Genomic DNA, 19,816 nt, shown 5'->3' on the forward strand with positions numbered 1-19,816 from the left:
TGACTCAGAGAGGTGTTATAAATGTCAGTATAAACCTCTGCGAGTTCCCAGGCACAGTCTCTCAGCACACGGCCAGGAATGTTGTCAGGCCCAGGAGCTTTCCGAGCATTGATCCTGCTGAATGCTCTCCTCACACTGTCTGGGGACAGCGTCAACACCTGGTCACCAGGAGGAAGGATGGACTTCTGGGCGGGTGTGTTGTTGAGTGGCTCGAACCTTGCGAAGAACCCATTCAGGTCGTTCAGCAGAGATGTGTCACTGTCGCAGGTCTGTGGATGTGGTTTATAGCCTGTGATAGACTGGATACCCTGCCACAGGTTCTGTGTGTCTCTGCTGTCACTGAAGTGTTGGGAAATCTTCTTTGAGTACAGCCTCTTAGCTTTCCTGATCCCGCGGGACAGGTTGGCCCTGGCTGACCTCAGGCCTGCCTGGTCATCTGTTCTGAAGGCTGCATTTCTAGCCTTCAGGAGCTTGTGGACCTCTCCTGTCAGCCATGGTTTCTGATTCGCTCGAACAGTGACGGTCTTGAGGTCGGTTACATCATCAGTGCACTTGGTGATGTAGGCAGAGACAGTTTCTGTGTACTCCTGAATGTCTGTGGAGTTGTTGTGGGTGGCAGCCTCTCTGAACATATTCCAGTCTGTTGTGCTGAAACAGTCCTGAAGTGCCTCTGAGGAAGCCTCTGGCCATACTCGTACCTGCTTAAGAACTGGTTTGGTGACTTTAACCAGTGGTCTGTAAGCTGGCATTAGCATAATGGTGAGGTGATCAGAGGCTCCCAGGTGGGGGAGGGGGGAGGCTCGGTAGGCTCCTCTGTGTGTAGTAAAGACCTGGTCCAATATGTTGTTTCCCCTGGTTGGAAAGTCTATGTGTTTAAAAAGTCCAGAAAACACACTCTTTGGGTCTGCATGGTTGAAATCTCCAGCCAGAATGAGAAAAGCATCTGGGTGCGCTGTCTGCTGTTCACTGATGTACTGGTACAGTTCATTCAGTGCTTCACTCCTCACGCTGTTGTTGGAGGTCGGAGGGATGTAAACAGCAGCGATCAGCACGGCGGAGAAATCTCTCGGTAGATAGAACGGACGGCATTTGATAATCATCAGTTCCACTACCGGTGAGCAGTGTTTACAGACCACAACAACGTTCCGACACCAAGCATCGCTGATGTAAACACAGAGCCCGCCGCCGCGGCTCTTACCTCTGTCAGCTAGCGCGCGGTCCGCCCGATAGCATGTTAGCCGCTCCAGCTGAACGGCGTGGTCCGGGACGCTGTTGTTGAGCCAGGTTTCGGTGAAAACATAAACACAACAGTCTCTCACGGTCTTCTGAGTTGACTGAAGTAAGCGGATGTAATCCAGTTTATTGTCCAGAGAGCGTACATTGGCCAAAAGTACGGTGGGGATAGCTGGCTTGTGTGGGCTAGCCGCTAGCCTCGCTCGGATACCCCCGCGCTTACCCCGTTTCTGCCTTCTCGCCTGCCGCCTGTGGCGCTTCCATTGTGGGCGAGCTGCAGCGGTGGGGGTCGGTGGGGGTGCGGGTGTCCGGAGCACGCCGCAGACTCGCAGTTCTTCTCGGAGTCCGCGGTTTAACTCCAAAAGTGAGTTTCTGCCGACTCCAAGCAGAAACTCACGGCTGTAGGTGCGTTTCAGGACGTGAACGCACGACAAAGACGTACAAAAACACTGCGACTTACGAGACAAAAAACACGAAAACGCTGTTTCCTCGGGGGGGAGAGAAGCCGCAGCGTGTGCACGCGCCACCATCTTGGATCAGAAACAATATAGCAAAGTAACAAATTAAACTCTGTTTTAATGAATCAGCTCCTCCAATTGCCCTCGTTTAGCCTTATTGTTGTTTTATGCCAGGTTCACACTACATGACTGGTTGTGCTGTCATCGTGAGTCCTTCAGTTGTTGAAATTTTCACACTACAAGACTGATCAGAGACACAGGGTGACAAATTACATGATTTCTCGTTGTGGGAAATTGGCGACTCACCTCACAGCTCTCTAGAAACACATTTCATCATTAGAAAACACCTGAACTAAACACACGAGAACTGGTGATGCCATGCCAGAGAATCTCTATAGAGGAGAATACGCACTTAAAGTGAGTCCAAAATGAACGGGCTTATATGAAGCAACTGAGCAAAATCAGACATATTTACAAATGTCTGATCAGTTTTATACTGAAATATGTACTTATGTCCTCAACACAGAGCTATGTTAAATGTTTTAATTACTGCAGACATCATTTTTTACAGTTTCGAACTCTAGCTATAAGCCTTATAAACAACATAGCCTTTTAGCTTTTAGCTCCATTCACTCTATTCATAGAGTCTGACTCACTCGCTGACTCCCTCTAGAGTTTAACGGTTATTTACTGATATAACAGGGAGATAGAAAGTGGTCAGACTCTCCATAAACGGCTATGGTGTGTTTTAGACCCATGTTTCTCTCTTTCTGTGATCCCATTGGCTGTGTGTAGCAGCTGCGCCTGACTCCCAGTCGCCGACTGAGTCAGATATTAAACATGTTGAATATTTGCCAGGCATCTGCGACTCGTCTGCGATCAGTCAGCGACAGGTCAGCAAGCGACTTTCAGTAGTTCACACTACGAGACTGAGCGTACACTGAGTGATCCCCAATTTCCCTCCGAGCAGAGTTTTTGTCGGCGATTAGCGAAAAACTGTCTGCCACTGAAAAACTGGCCCGAAAACTTGTAGTGTGAACCTGGCATTATGTGTTTTGCACAAAGGCTATATGTTTAAAAAAAAAAATTGTTTGTTCAGAAGGTGTTTAATATTCTTTAAAAAAGTGTTAATTATATTAGAGTAGACGGGGAGATCGGTTCTTAATAAACTTTTTTTTTTAAATAAAAGTTCTATGCTTCTTCAGTGTTGCAATGTTAATTAACATCATTCTAAATGGATTTTACTCATTCAAACTTCAAAAATTCAAAAATGATTTTAAAAAGCCCAGTTTTAATACTCTACTGACGTAAAAAAAATATATATATATTGTTTAATCCGGGCTCAGGCTCTAATTTTTTTTTTGGGGTTGATCTAAGCTCTAACTGCAGTGTGTCCACATATCTAACGTAGAATGTTTGAAGACCAAAGGGTTAAAGCAAGTTGTGTGTGTGTGTGCGCTGTAGGAATTTTCCACATTCATCAATTCACTCCTTCCACCGCTGTCCTCATCACGCCACAGCGATAAAGCCCATCGATCGAGCGCGAGCTCCATTCTACACTAACTCACTCCGAGTCTCCGGCTGATGAACGATCACACGAGACTCTACAGCACTCATTCATACACTCGTTTGATCTGAGCTACTGTCCGAGAGACAAAAAACACGCTCATCATCCTCCGCACTCAGCGGATCACACCATCACTCATCAGCAGGAAGAACATGAAGAACACGAGCAGCTAAATCAAACGACGGATCTCCTCTCACACTGAGAGCTGTAACACAGCAACAATCAGAACATCTGCATTTAAAAGCAGTAATGCAGTAATTCATTAATTAGACCTGTAATCATTTTTATAGAAATTTTACACCCTGAATCTCAACACAATAGATGCATACAGATGGAATCAAGCAACAGAAATGACACTTATAGGTAGGGGTGGGTGATATGGCCACAAAAAAAATATCACAATATTTTATGGCATTTTCACAATATCGATAATCTTGGCGATATGACAAAACACTGAAAACATTGAACAAATATTTAAAAAATACACTACTGCAACAAAATGATTTTTTTATTTTTTTATTGCATATGATATGATATGGCACACCCCTAACTGAGATATTAAAAAATGCAAGAACTGTATCAGATTTGTAACAGAAGTTAATGATCCAGAATGTCATGATACTAATAATAATGCACTCCAAATATCTCCATATATCCAGGATTAAAGTAAAATAAATGATACTGGGCAGATTTAATGGAAAATGAGACCAGTTTGAATTATTCTTTTGCTAAAAACAGTAACAAAGTAGTACTCTGATGTGATACAGATAGATAGATAGATAGATAGATAGATAGATAGATAGATAGATAGATAGATAGATAGATAGATAGATAGATAGATAGATAGATAGATAGATAGATAGATAGATAGATAGATAGATAATACAATACAGTTTGTAAAGAGTTAGAAATCTGTCCCTGTCCTTCTTTTTCTCTGTTGATTTCTCCTGCAGTAGAGAGGCACCTGCTAGGGATCTCATTAGGAATTCTTTAGGGCCCATTAGCCCCCCACACACTCTGCTGGGCCGGGACAGGAATCCGCTTCATTAGCTTTTGTCCCGCTGCACATGACTGGAGGACAGCAGGACGAGTGAGAACTTTCAGAGCCAATAAACAGAGCAAACACTGCCACAGACAACAGAGCCACCGCTGGCTCATCTACACCACAGATTAATGAATTGTTTGTTTGTTTATTTACACGGGCAAAATAATATCTGATAAATGAATTTCCTTGTGTCTAATCTATACCTAGTTCAGTTAGAGAAACAGAGAATCTGACTGCATTAAAGAGAATTCAGTTTTATCTGATTTTAAACCATACATATCAAATATTCTCACAGTGTGGAGCTGTGATTAAGAATGTTATAAATACAGTGATGGGAATAACGGCGTTGAAATAAACAGCGTTACTAACTATAAACGGGGCGAGTAACACAATAGTTACTTTTACTGCTAATTAGTTACTTTTATAGTGGAGTAACTCAGTAAGCAACTCAGTTACTTTTTTGTAGAAGTAACTTATAACTATAACTAATTATTTTTTCAAAGTAACATGCCCAACACTGTATAAATATCATCAGATCGTGTGGGGAATTGAACCCTATGTGCCCAGGACCATATATCCCCAAGACCCCTTATTCACAGAATCTTATGTTACTAGGACCCTATATATCCAGGACCCTATATATCCAGGACCCTATATTCCTATGACTCTCTTATTCTCAGGATCCTATATTCACAGAATCGTATGTTACTAGGTCCCTATATCTACAGGAATTTATATTCCCAGGACCCTATGTTCCCAGGAGCTTAAATCTCCAGGACCCTACAGTATATTCCTAATACTCTATATTCTCAAGACCCTATATATATATATATATCTAGGATTCAATGTTCACAGGACCCTATAGCTCCAAAACCATATGTTCCCAGGACCTTATATCTCCAAAACCATATGTTCCCAGGACCTTATATCTCCAAAACCATATGTTCCCAGGACCTTATATCTCCAGGACCCTATATTCCTTAAACTCTATATTCTCAGGACCCTATATTCTTAGGATCCAATGTTCCCAGGACCCAATATCTTTAGGACCCTATGTTCCCAGTGGACTATGTTGCTTGGGCATCATATGTTCCTAGGACCATATATTCTCAGGACACCTGTGTTCCCTGGACCTTCTATTCCTAGCACTCTATATTCTCAGGACCCTATATTCACAGACTTTTATGTTACTAGGACCTTATATTTCCAGGACCCTATATTCATAAGACTATATTTCTGGGACTCTAAGTTCCCAGTAGACTATATTGCATTATATTCCTAGAACCTCATAATGCCCATGATTCTAGGTTCCCAGTAGACTATATTCCTTGGACATTATGTTCCCAGAAGCCTATATTCCTAGAAACCTAAGTGGGCAGGACCATATTTCCCAAGGACCCTATATTCCTAGAACTCTACATTCTGAGCACACTATATTTCCCAGGACCCTATATACCTAGAACCCTATATCCCCAGAACACTATATATCCAGGAGCCCATTTCCCTAGAACACTATTTTGAAAGGACACTATATTTCCAGTATCTAATGTGTTTAGGACCCTCTATACCCTATTCATCTAGCTGTCCTTCATTGGAGCACACATTTTGGTAGGCATTGACCACTACTGGGAAACATCCTACAAGACCTGCCTGATGTTCTAAAGATGTTCTGACCCAGTCATGTAGCCACTACATAGTCAAAGTGGCTCAGATCCTTATGCTTGCCCATGTTTCATGTTTCCAAGTCATTAGCTTCAAAAACTGACTGTTTGCTTGCTTTCTAATATACTGTATGCATATTCACACATTGATGGGTTCCTTTCTTATCAAGTGATCAGTGTTATTCACTACATCTGTCAGTAGTTATAATACTATGGCAAGTGACAAAATAATGAAGAATGGAAATAATGTGTGATGTATTAAGTTATTAATGCAGATATTTGAAGTCCGTGCAGGTAAGAGCCGCTGGTCTAGCTGTGAGTCAGTTAATCCAGCCCGGTGCTCTTTTAAACTCTCTTAAAATCCAATTTCAGAGTTGTTTTCCTCCCACTTGTGGGATCATAGCGAGCTGCGTTTGTGGTGAAGGACGCTGTGACCAGCTCGTTTCGTTTCTGTTTTATCTCTCCGTCTCTCAGTGTTTCAATCAGACGCTGTGTGATTGCTGTGGGATTAGTGGGCTTCTGCACTCGCCGGGACGCCATTAACGTCCGCCCAAATAAAACACTTTTATATCCTCCAGTAAGTAACTTGTAAACTAAACACCTCGCTGAATATAGATGTCTCTCACACACATACACACACCCACACACACATTCACACAAAAGGAATTATAATATAAAGAACACACACACACACACACAAACATATCTAGCTTGTGTTGCTTAAAAGACAATTACATTGAATATTTCATAACTTCATAACATTTGCCCCTGGACTGTGTTACTTGAATTGGATCTAATGCTTACTGGACTCTACACTCTACATCACAATCCATGTTTCAAACCCTGCATCCTGCAAGTTCCTAGTGCTCCATATTCCCAGGGACCGATATTGCCAGGACCTTAGGTTCTCAGGATCCTATGTTCCCAGGATCATATATTTTCAGAATTATATTTTCCCAGAGCTCTGTATTCCCAGAACCCTATGTTCATAAGACCCACAATTCTGAAAAAAACTATGTTCACAGGATCCTATATTCCCAAGACCTATATTACCAAAGTCCTATGTTACCAGGACACTATTATCCTAGGACCCTATATTCCCAAGACTTAATGTTAACAGGACCCTATATTCTTAGGACTATATATTCCCAGGACCATATGTTCCCGGGGATCTATATTCCCAAGTCACTTTGTTCCCAGGACTTAAATTTCCCAGGATCCCAGGATATTTCCAGGACCCTATGTGTGCAGGAGGCTATATTCTCCGACACCTATATTCCCAGGGCTCTATAATCCCAGAACCAAAATTCTGAAAAATCTTTCTTCACAGGCCAGGTTCCTAGGACCTGATATTCCCAGGTCTCAATGTTAACAAAACCCTATATTTCTATGACTCCATGTCTGTAGGGACCGATATTCCCCACACTCTATATCCCCCAGAACCCTATATTCCAAGGACTCTATATTCATAGTATCCTATATACCCAACACTGTATTCCCAGGACCCTATATTCATAGTATCCTATATTCCCAACAATCTATATTCCCAGAATCCTATATTCATAGTATCCTATATTGCCAACACTCAATATTCCCAGGACCCTATATTTCAAACATTATATTCCCAGGACTCTATATTCCTAGAACTCTATATTCCCAACACTCTATATTCCCAGTACCATATATCTTTAGGATTCTATATTCCTTCTAAACTATGTTTGTAGGAGCATATATTCCCAAGAATACGTATTCACAAAGTCTTAAACTCACAATAGCCTATAGTCCCATTACCCTATGATCGCAGGACCCATGGAACTAAAGTCCCAAGACAATATATACCAAGAAGCCTATATTTTAAAGACCCTTGATACCCAGAACAGTATATTCCCCAGACCATATACACCCATAACTCTATATTCTCAGGAGCCTATGTCCGCACAATTCCATGAATTTCTTCCACGGGTTTTCTGCATGATTAAATGTTCAATATTCAAACATATTACATTTGAGAATATTTTGAATCTAAAATGTATTTTTAATACATTTAGGGATTAATGCAGGGAGTAGTTATGCTATTTTTTTTTTTGTTACCTTAAGCATTCCATATAAGTCTCAGAAGATACAGTTGTGGTCAAAAGTTTACATACACTTGTAAAAAAACATAATGTTATGGCTGTCTTGAGTTTTCAATAAGTTCTACAACTCTTATTTTTCTGTGATAGAGTGATCGGAACACATACATGTTTGTCACAAAAAACAGTCATAAAATTTGGTTCTTTCATAAATTTATTATGGGTCTGCTGAAAATGTCACCAAATCTGCTGGGTCAAAAATATACATACAGCAACATTAGTATTTGGTTACATGTCCCTTGGCCATTTTCACGGCAACTAGGCGCTTTTGGTAGCCATCCACAAGCTCCTGGCAAGCTTCAGGTCGAATGTTTGACCACTCTTCTTGACAGAATTGGTGCAGTTCAGCTAAATGTGATGGTTTTCTTGCATGAACCCGTTTCTTTAGCACTGTCCACATGTTCTCAATGGGGTTTAAGTCAGGACTTTGGGAAGGCCATTCTAAAACTTTAATTCTAGCCTGGTTTAGCCATTCCTTTACCACTTTTGATGTGTGTTTTGGGTCATTGTCTTGTTGGAACACCCAACTGCGCCCAAGACCCAACCTTCGGGCTGATGGTTTTAAGTTTTCCTGCAGAATTTGGAGGTAATCCTCCTTCTTCATTATCCCATTTACTTTCTGCAAAGAACCAGTTCCACTGGCAGCAAAACATCCCCAGAGCATAATACTACCACCACCATGCTTGACAGTAGGCATGGTGTTCCTGGGATTAAAGGCCTCACCTTTTCTCCTCCAAACATATTGCTGGGTGTTGTGGCCAAACAGCTCAATTTTTGTTTCGTCTGACCAGAGAACTTTCCTCCAGAAGGTTTTATCTTTGTCCATGTGATCAGCAGCAAACTTCAGCCGAGTCTTGAGGTGCCTTTTCTGGAGCAAGGGCTTCTTTCTTGCACGGCAGCCTCTCAGTCCATGGCGATGTAAAACACGCTTGACTGTGGAGACTGACACCTGTGTTCCATCAGCTTCCAAATCCTTGCAGACCTGCTTCTTGGTGATTCTTGGTTGACTCTTGACCATCCTGACCAATCTCCTCTCGGCAGCATGTGATAGCTTGCGTTTTCTTCCTGATCGTGTCAGTGACACAACTGTTCCATGCACTTTATACTTGCGTATAATTGTCTGCACAGTTGCTCTTGGGACCTATAGCTGCTTTGAAATGGCTCCAAGTGACTTCCCTGACTTGTTCAAGTCAATAATTCGCTTTTTCAGATCCACACTGAGTTCCTTTGACTTTCCCATTGTAGCTTTTGTAGCTGAGTCTAATCACTGGGTCAAATGAGCCCTATTTAAATGGGCTCATGAGAAGTCAACAGCTGTAGTCAATCAGAATCACTTACAAGAAGTGAAGAGGCCATGACATGAAGCTAATTTGATTGACACAACTCGCTACATCACCAAAATTGACAAATTTTGTTGCTGTATGTATATTTTTGACCCAGCAGATTTGGTGACATTTTCAGCAGACCCATAATAAATTTATGAAAGAACCAAATTTTATGACTGTTTTTTGTGACAAACATGTATGTGTTCCGATCACTCTATCACAGAAAAATAAGAGTTGTAGAACTTATTGAAAACTCAAGACAGCCATAACATTATGTTTTTTTACAAGTGTATGTAAACTTTTGACCACAACTGTATGTGTTGGTCCTCTGGTGGGTTGAATAGTAAATAGTATGGCTATATTTGTGTTGTAATCGTGGCAATGATTGATTCCTTTTAACGCCACTGTAAAGAAACCTGGGTTAATCAAAAATGTGTTAATCTAACATTTGAATTAAGTAAGAATTTTGAAAATTGGTGAATTTTCCCTTTCTTACTTTCTGATCAATGTATAATTACATGCACTGCACTGATATTCTAAAATTTGCAAACAACAAATGTTAAATAGGCTAATTATTAAGTATATCAAGATGTAAACGCTTCTGGTGCTGAATAATAATGTCTTGAGTTCTTTTGTTTCTTAGCAAAATGATGTGAGCGTGTGTGTGTGTGTGTGTGTGTGTGTGTGTGTGTGTGTGAATGCTAGCCACAGGAATGACAGATTAGCTTTGGGTAAAGAGAGAAACACAAAGCAGTGGACGTGGAAAGAGAAAGACAAATATGGACAAATAACACGTACATGTATTTGCACAATAAAAACCAACACACGCACACACACACACACACACTGAGGCTCACGCTGCAGATAAACTCAGAAGGCTTTTATCAATCTGGGCGTTTGAGCAGCTCCTGTTCTCCCAATGCCATAAACACAATTTATCACCTGCAGAAAAAAACACGCCCTACACCCGCTCCCACACGCCGGCCAAATCTAATTAAGCAGGAAAATGTGATGACAACAGAGGAACGGACTGACTGAGTGACTCCTGAGGACGAGTCTGGCAGCGCCCCACCTTTCACCATGCCAAAAACACTGTACCCTGAGACAAGAGGATAAGGAGACATTTACTATACGGGCAAAAGTATCAGCACGTCTGTTCATTCAGTATATCTAAAAAAAATGGCAATTATAAAATGAGTTTACTCTGCATCAGTTTATTTCTAATTTCTTTTACCATTTTCTCCCCAATTTTACTCAGCCAATTACCCAACCCACTCATTAAAACTCTGATGCCCCAATACACCAGGAGGGTGAAGACTAACACATGCTTCCTCCGATGAAGTCAGACTCCGCCTCTTTTCGAGTTCGGTTCTGATACATCAGCTCACAGACGCCCTGTGCTGCGGACATCACCCTAGGAGTGATGTGGGGAGAGAGCGCCATGTACCCACCCGGAGGGAGCAGGGCCAATTTTGCTCCCTCTAAGCGCCGGCAGCTTGATGGCAAAGCTGCATGAGCGGGGGTTCAAACCGACGACAAAAGCAGTTATTATAAAATGAGTTCATCCTTTTTTTTTTTACTATTTTCTCTCAAATTAACAAGGCCAATTATCCAAACCACTCATTCCCAGGATTCCCGCCATCACTAGTGATGCCCCAACACCAGGAAGGTGAAGACTAGCACACACCTCCTCTGATACATGTGAAGTCAGACTCCGCCTCTTTTCAAACTGCTGCTGATTAGGGCTGCAACTAACGACTATTTTAGTAGTCGACTAATCTGCCAATATTTTTTTCCGATTAGTCGATTAGTCACGATTATTTTTTGCCATGCCCTCTATTTGCACGTTTTAGTGGTGAGGCTCCTCATTCAATGCAATATTTTACTGCACATTCACTGTTAAACGTTTAGGGCCCAAGACCAATTGAGCAGTACATTTTAAATAACTTTATGCCTTTACTCCTGGTAAAAAAAAAAAAATTAACAGTTCAGCTTGATTTGATGGCTTGTGATTATCCGTCTTCCTCTTGACTATATTCCAGAGATATTCAAAAAACAAAACAACATTAATTAATGTTGTAGTTCCATGTTTAACTAACATTACCTAAGCATTGTTAATGTATTATCTTATTGTAGTGTAGTGTCTTATTCATGCTAACTAATGCATTAATTCATGTTAGTTAGTCAACACTTAAAGGTAAAGTGTAGGTAAAGTGTTCCCTAGATGACTTTAGAAGTAACAACTCCAACACTTCTTATAATAAAAGCAGTGCAGGATGTGCAGTGTAGAGGATGAGTGTGTATCACCCCACCTGTGTGTGAGGATAGATTTTTTTTTTTGGAGCCCTCTGGCTCTTATCCTGAGTGCAGGGGAAGAGGAGCAGATGGATAGTGTGGCGAGAGGAGAGATGCTGAAGTGCAGCAGGTTAAAGAACTATCTGTTCCCATCAGAAGAACACCTGAAATACGCCACCTCCGATTCTGATAGGAAGCAACTGCCGGGGGCAGGGGTCAGATCTCCTGTGTCAGTGCTGCAGGAGCCAGGCGGAGCGAAGGTGCTGAACTATAAAAGCCATTATTTTCTTAGAACACAAGTCTAGACAAGCAAGGAATAGTCCTCCAGAGATTACGACTGGCCACGATCACTCTCAGAGCTGTGCGGGGGGATACCAGGGGTGGTCTTTGTGCTTGATAAAGGTAGGTGGCTGCTTGGGTGCTACCATGATTCAAAGATCCATAGAAACACAAATCAGGGAGTTTATCAGAAAGGGGAATCTATAGTGATGGTAACACCTTATTTTAAGGAACACAAATTAGGCGCTTATTAATGTCTTATTATTTGCTTAATAAAGCCTTAATTAGACATTTGTTAATGTAAATGATTAATCACTACTTATTAGGCTTTATTATTTAATATATAATATATATTTAAAATATATTTAATATTTATTCAGTTCTTTTTAGTGTCTAATTAGTGATGAACAGATCCTCACTTTAGAATATGGTGCACATCTCAGTCTATTAGTGAATTATTAAGACCTTATTAACTCAGTAAACTCCAGCACAGCCATAACCTTACCAAACTCACATAGATCAATCAAACTGCTGCCAATTATAATAACACTAATAACATGTAGAATTAGCTAATAGTTAATGCTTAATAATCTACTTAACAGGGTGCTAACATAACTGTTTATAGTGCACTATAAGAACTAATACAGCCATTATTAATCATTTCCACATAACAGACCCCTAATTAAGCACTAATAACACTTATAGCACAGAACAAAGCCTAATAAGTAGTGAATAAATAATTTACAAATGTGTAATTAAGCCTTTATTAAGCAAATAATACGACATGAATAAGCACCGAATTTGTGTTCCTTAAAATAAAGTGTTATCATAGTGATGAATCCAGGTTCTGTATAGAAATTAATGACAGTTGACTGAAAATATGTTTACAGGGACTCATGAGTTTCCAAGTTTATATGTTCACATTTTTTAAATACCCCAATGTTCACAGGACCAGCTCTCAGCTCCCTATGGTTTCTTTAGAGCCCTATATTTGTTACAGCAGAGGGAGGTTTCAGGTCCAAGTGCAGAGGAAAATAGAAGTTTTTATTTTTAGTATATGTGTTTCTTCAGGTATACTTATAATTATTTGTTTATTTAAATAATTATTAAGAAATATGCTTTAATATTTTTTTTATGTTGTGATTTATTTTAATAGAACAGAACAGGGTGTTCTTGTGAAACTTGGAATTGATTCTCCAGGAAGGAGAGCAAAGGAAATTACACTTTTACATAAACCCAAGACAGCTTTCTCAACCAAAAAAAACTAAAACCTTAAAACATAAAACAACTCTTTCTTTACTTCACCTCAAGTCAAAGAAAGTTTTTTTTTTGCTTTCTGTTGAGATGTTTTTGTGGCTTTCTTTTGAGATCTATTGGCTTCTTTTGTGAGACTTTTGCTTTCTTTTGAGATCTTTTTTTGTATTCTTTTCTTATACCATCTGTTACCAGTCAACCTCTCTACAAAGGAAGGAATGTGTGGTTTGACTGGGGTTTATATAGAGTGGAGCACAGGTGTTGCTGTTTGCCACTGATCACCATCAGGGATTATGGGAATTGAAGTTTCGGAAGTCATTATCACTGATTTTTGCCCTCCGTTGCCCAGCTCCTCTGCTGGTGGCCAGTGGTGCAGCACTGCTTAACACAATATTTGTAGGTTTCTGTGTTTCTGAGGTCCTATATTCTCAGAATCATCATATCTTATTCATCCCTTCTTTCCTGGAGCTTCTGTTTTCAAGACCCAGTGTTGCCTGGGAACTCAATATAGTGGAAAATGTGGAGGCCTCATGTTAAGCACATCAGTTCTACCTTTGCTGTGAAGCTACACTATCCCTAACTGCTGCTGTGATGATATGAGGATCCGTTGCATATGACAGTCAGACACATCACTTTACAGCTCAGGGATATGTGCAGGATATCCTGTGGATACATGCGATGCCTCTTAAAACAGGGTTTCCAACTGGCAATTTCCATCTTCTTCTAGGTATGTTATATTTTTGTCAGTGAATAGTCAGACTGATTGGAGCTGAGAGAAAGAGAATTTTTATCAGCCTAGAACAGAAAGCTGAGGCTGCAGTGGCCCTTAGGTTCAAAAACGCTGGACTACTAAAGCCTGGGGTAATTATTTAATGCCTGGTCTAATGAATTTAAAGTTGTACAGATGGTAAGATCAGAATGTGGCACCAGCAGTAGAATAATTCAGTTAATTAATCAATGAATCAATGCTTGAATCAATGCCACTGGATGTATTGTGAATTGTTGCTGACCATGTGCATCCCTTTATGACCACAACTTACCATTTTCTTCTACTGCTTCAGGTTCTTCCCAGTCACAAGATCTAAAACCAGTAGACACACACACACACGCACACACACACACACACTTTGAAGAATGTGCAGTCACACTCTTTTCAATTATGTAACTGAAATGTGCTCAGTAACTTGCATAGAATTACATCATCACATCACTAATAATGAAAGTGGCTGAAAATTTCTGATGTAGATTCATCTGGATGATGAAGCAGAGTTCCACTGACCAGTCTGTGTGTGTGTGTGTGTGTGTGTGTGTGTGTGCGTGTGTGCGTGTGTCGGAGAGTTCTACCAAGAGGGACCCTATGCTAGATTCTGATTGGATGATTAGGAAAGAAACTGGTAGGCTACTGGTGCAAGTGTGTGTGTGTGTGTGTGGGGGGGGGGGGATTTCCACCTCCTCTTCTGGGTGACCCTTGTAACATCAAAGAGAACGGCAGCCCTGGAAGCAGTTAAAACAGGTTAATGCGGACACACACACACACACACACACACACACACACACACACACACACACACACACACACACACACACACACACACACCAACGTCCGCCCCAACCCTCAGCAGTGCTATGAATGAAACATGAGTATCAGACCAGCATAAATCTGATTTAAATATTCACACACACACGCTCACAGATACACACACACACTTCTTACAGAAAGACAGTAAGAATCCTAAAAGAGAAACCCAAGAAGAAAAAGAAGAGGAGAGAGAGGTAAAGAAAACAAGGAGGAAAAAAAATGAATGTGACGAATGAAAGAAAGAGAGAGAACAAAAGCAATAAAATAAAGAAAAAATGAAAGAAAAACACAAATAATAAAGAAATATAAACAAACTTAACCCTGTTACACCACTGACCTGTAACACAGTCCACACTGTTACACCACTGACCCGTAACTTGCTACATACTACTGTTATACTACTGACCTGTAACCCGCTACACACTGTTGTTACACCAATGACCTGTAACACACACACTGCTGTTACACCACTGACCTGTAAGCCACTACATACTGTTGTTACACTAATTACCTGTAATACACTACATACTGTTGTTACAGCAGTGACATGTAACACAGTACATACTATTGTTACACTACTGACCTGTAACACACTCATACTGTTGTTACAGCACTGACCTGTTACACAGTACATACTGTTGTTACAGCACTGACCTGTAACACCCTACATACTACTGTTACACTACTGACCTGTAACACTCTACATATGTTGTTACACTACTCACCTGTAACACACTACATACTGTTGTTACACCACTGACATGTAACACAGTACATATTGTTGTTACACCTCTGGCCTGTAACACACTACATACTGTTGTTACACTATTGACCTGTAACCCACTACATACTGTTGTTATACCAATGACCTGTAACACACACACTGCTGTTACACCACTGACCTGTAACACGCTACATACTGTTGTTACATTAATTACCTGTAATACACATACTGTTGTTACACCACTGACCTGTAACACACTACATACTGTTGTTACACTACTCACCTGTAACACAATACATACTGTTGTTACACTACTCACCTGTAACACACGACATACTATTGTTACACTACTGACCTGTAACACACTACATACTGTTGTTACACTAGTCACCTGTAACACACTACATACTGTTGTTACACCACTGACCTGTAACACACTCCACACTATTGTTACACCACTGACCTTTAACATAGTCCACACTGCTACCTCACTGACCTGTAACACATACTATTGTTAAACCACTGACTTCCCACACACACTATTGTTACACCACTGACCTGTAACACAGTCCACGCTGTTACACCTCTGAACTGTAACACACTGCATGCTATTGTTACACTACTGACCTGTAACACACATACTATTGTTACATTAACTGATCTGTAACACAGTCCACGCTGTTACACTACTGACCTGTAACACACTAACCTGAAACGAACTGAGAGAATAAGAGAGTGAGAGAGAGAGAGAGAGAGAGAGAGAGATGAAGTAGTAGTTCAGAGGCAGAGTTCAGGAAGAATAAGAGGAATAGAGGTGCTTTGTTCAGTTGCCTGGAGAAAACATACACACACACACACACTCATACACACACACACACACACACTTACACACACACGCTCCAACTAATCCTGTTACTGCACCCGCAGCCTGTACACACTCCACACAGCCGTGTGCCTCCAGCATGGATTTGGCCTTACCATCTCATACACACACACACTCTTACACACACACATACACACTCTTACACAGACACACACACACACACACACACACACACACACATGCATACAGATACGGCTGTCAGGGAGTCAACACACAGGAAACACAAAAGCTTCCAGAAAATGCCAAAGCGTTAACATTTTACACCACATTACACACATAATGTAGCCAGAAACGACAGTTCAAAAGATACAGCAGGCGCACACACACACACACACACACACACTGAAAAACACTTCAAAATACTGCGCTATTCTACTTAACCTGTCATGGTTAAAGGTTTTACAAGCACACATTCAGCTGAGCCCTCCAGCACATTCATATTTCAGTAACACACTGACAGAACCGGGCGAGAGAGAGAGAGACGGTGAGTGAAAGAGAGAGAGAGAAAGAAATGGTGAGTAAAAGAGAGAGATTAAGAGAGATGGTGAGTGAAAGAGAAAGAGAGAGAGATGGAGAGAGAGAGAGAGATGGAGAGAGAGAAAGAGATGGTGAGTGAAAGAGAGAGAGAAACAGAGAAATAGTAAGTGAAAAAGAGAGAGAGATAGAGAAAGAGAGAAAGAGAGGTAGTGAGTGAAAGAGAGAGAAAGAGAGAGATAAAGAGAAGGAGAGAGAGGTATAAAAGCACATGTCAGGATTTTCCTTCTAGTTGAACTTCACACTTCTGTAGAATTAAACAGTCTCTTTTAAAAGCTGCCAACAGCTCACACACACATCAACAGCACACAACCTGTATGTGTGTGTGTGTGTGTGTGTGTGTGTGTATGTGTGTGTGCACTGATGGTAGATGCTGAACTAAGCTTAATTATGCAGGGAGTGTTTTTAATGAGTCGACAGTAAAACACAGCCTAAACACTAATAAGCTTTAGTAACAAGGGAAGTGTGTGTGGTGATGCTGTGATTACAGGTGTCCTCCTGTTCACACCTGACATTAATATGCGTCCTGTCCTGGGTTTTGTCTGATCTCAAATGATAATGACCAAACCTCCTGCTCCTGGCTTCCTTCTCAGCCAGCATCACGACTGCTAAAGCTGAATTTTATCACAATAAATTCAGCTCCCTCACAGACTCCCGGAAACTATTTGCTACTTTTAAATCACTACTGAACCCTCCTCCTCCTCCGGCTACATGCCTTACTGCTGAAGCACTTGCATCATTCTTTACTGGAAAAGTAGCAGCTATCAGCAACCAGTTTACTGATGTAACATGCAGCAGTCCTACTACATGCTCTGCAGCCCGGTGTCCCTCCACCGAAGGCATTGCGCTCTCCTCGTTCACTTCTCTCACTGAGAACGAGACACTGGCTCTCCTAACACAGGTAACAGGTTATCCACTCACATGGCTTTTCCTACCATTGCTTTGCTGATGACACCCAGCTATACCTGTCATTCTCACCTGAAGATAACTCAATCTCTGCACGGATATCGTCGTGTCTCTCTGACATATCCTCTTGGATGAAGGAGCATCACCTTCAATTAAATCTCTCAAAGACTGAACTTCTGGTTATACCAGCAAAACCATCTTTTCAACACAACCTCTCTATAAGCATCGACTCTCTCTCTCTCTCACCGACAAAGGTTGCTAGGAACCTGGGTGTTATGGTTGATGACCAGCTCTCCTTCACGCACCATGTGGCCTCGGTTGCTCGATCCTGCTGCTTCGTGCTTTATAACATCAGAAAAATTAGACAGTTTCTGACGCAATAGGCCACCCAACTCCTGGTACAAGCAGTCGTCATCTCATGCCTCCTCCAATGAACGTCGCCTCGCTTTGCCAAACACTCACACAAAGCAATCCAGACTGTTCTCATACAGAGTTCCCCAATGGTGGAACAAACTACCTTCCACTACCAGATCAGGAGAATCTCTCACTATCTTTAAGAAACTCCTGAAGACAGAGCTCTTCAAAGAGCACTTACTCTCCTAACACCTCTAACACACTAACTACTTCTAACCCCATTTCCTTCTTCCCCTCCTTCACTTCTCTATCCCTTTATTTCCCTTCGACCTCCTTTAAGCCCTATCTAAAATGGGTTATCTAAATTCCTATTACTTTTGTACTTCATTATTGTAAGTCGCTTTGGACAAAAGCGTCTGCCAAATGAAATGAAATGTAATGTAATGTAAAAAACCAGTAGCTATTCACACCTGGAATTTGTGATCAGATTGTCTCATAGTCTCACAGTCCAAAAACATGGAGATAATCAGGTAAATTGGATATTTTAAATTGCCCAGGAAAATTGAATACTCTAAAACTGATCTGGTGTGTATGTGTAAGTGTGTGGTATGTATGTTAAGTGCTGTAGTGCCTGATGCAGTCCTCCAGGTGGACGGTGGTTTCCGGTTGAGAGTATGCTGTCCACTATTGGCTGCTGTTTCTCACCGGTGTGTGGTTGAGTGTGTGTTACTGTATCACATTTACCCACTGTATTAAAAACTGCACCATTACCATATTTTATTTCTACTTTATTTAAATGATGATTAAAACATACATGTGCTAAATAAACAGCACCATATACAGTATATGCACAAACATTTGTGGACTTCCCTTTAATTAATATGATTTCAGCTACTTTATTGATAAACTGACCAATAGAAATGCTCCAAAATAAATCTGAATGTAAAGAATGTACTAACTCAGTTAAATAAAGAAAAAGATTACTTTAGTAAAACCTTTGTCTGTCCGTGTTCTGAATCATCACATTTTCAGCATTTTCTTCTGTTCCTGTTGACATGGTTCAGCACTCATCTGTCTGAGCTCCTCCTCCAGTCCAGCCAGAGTCTGAAAATCTTCATCATCCTCGTCCTCAGAGTCTATCAGCTCTGATCGCTCTACAGTCTGAACCCTCAGGATCTCCTCCGCAGTGTGAGACAGAGGTCTGAACACTGGGGTCACGGCAGGGTTCACTTCTCTTGAGTTTGGCCGAGAGAAGCTCTGAGTGTTTCTGCTGGAGAACCCTGGAGAACCAGAAATAAAGATAATTAAATTATTGCAACCAGCAGACACAGTACATTCAGTTTAACAAAGCTTTCCCTGTTACCCCAAACACAGCCAATCAGTCAAGTACGACTTCATTAGCTCTCCAAATCTTGTCCACAGGCTCTATGTGGGTCCACATATAAACGTGGACTTTTAGCAGTGTGGGCAGTGTGCCAATTCCTGCTGGAAAATAAAATCCGCATCTCCGTAAACGTTTTCTGGGAAAACACTGTACTGACTTTAGACTTGATAATAAAACACAGTGGATCAACACCAGCAGATGAC

The 19,816-nt window shown here is 41.1% G+C and overlaps 1 protein-coding gene across 1 annotated transcript in view; it reads right to left on the reverse strand.

Moving 5' to 3' along the window:
- Nucleotides 1-19,001: 19,001 nt before the first annotated feature.
- The window catches only part of zbbx (zinc finger, B-box domain containing), an 84,476-nt gene continuing 83,661 nt past the window's right edge, over nt 19,002-19,816 (reverse strand). Inside the window, exon 18 of the mRNA XM_049483311.1 lies at nt 19,002-19,509. Within this exon, the coding sequence (XP_049339268.1) occupies nt 19,250-19,509 (260 nt within the window). The 3' untranslated portion in view covers nt 19,002-19,249. The remainder of the gene's footprint in view (nt 19,510-19,816) is intronic.

The sequence above is a fragment of the Astyanax mexicanus genome, chromosome 9 (assembly GCF_023375975.1).
Source record: "Astyanax mexicanus isolate ESR-SI-001 chromosome 9, AstMex3_surface, whole genome shotgun sequence".
Classification (NCBI taxonomy): domain Eukaryota; kingdom Metazoa; phylum Chordata; class Actinopteri; order Characiformes; family Acestrorhamphidae; genus Astyanax; species Astyanax mexicanus.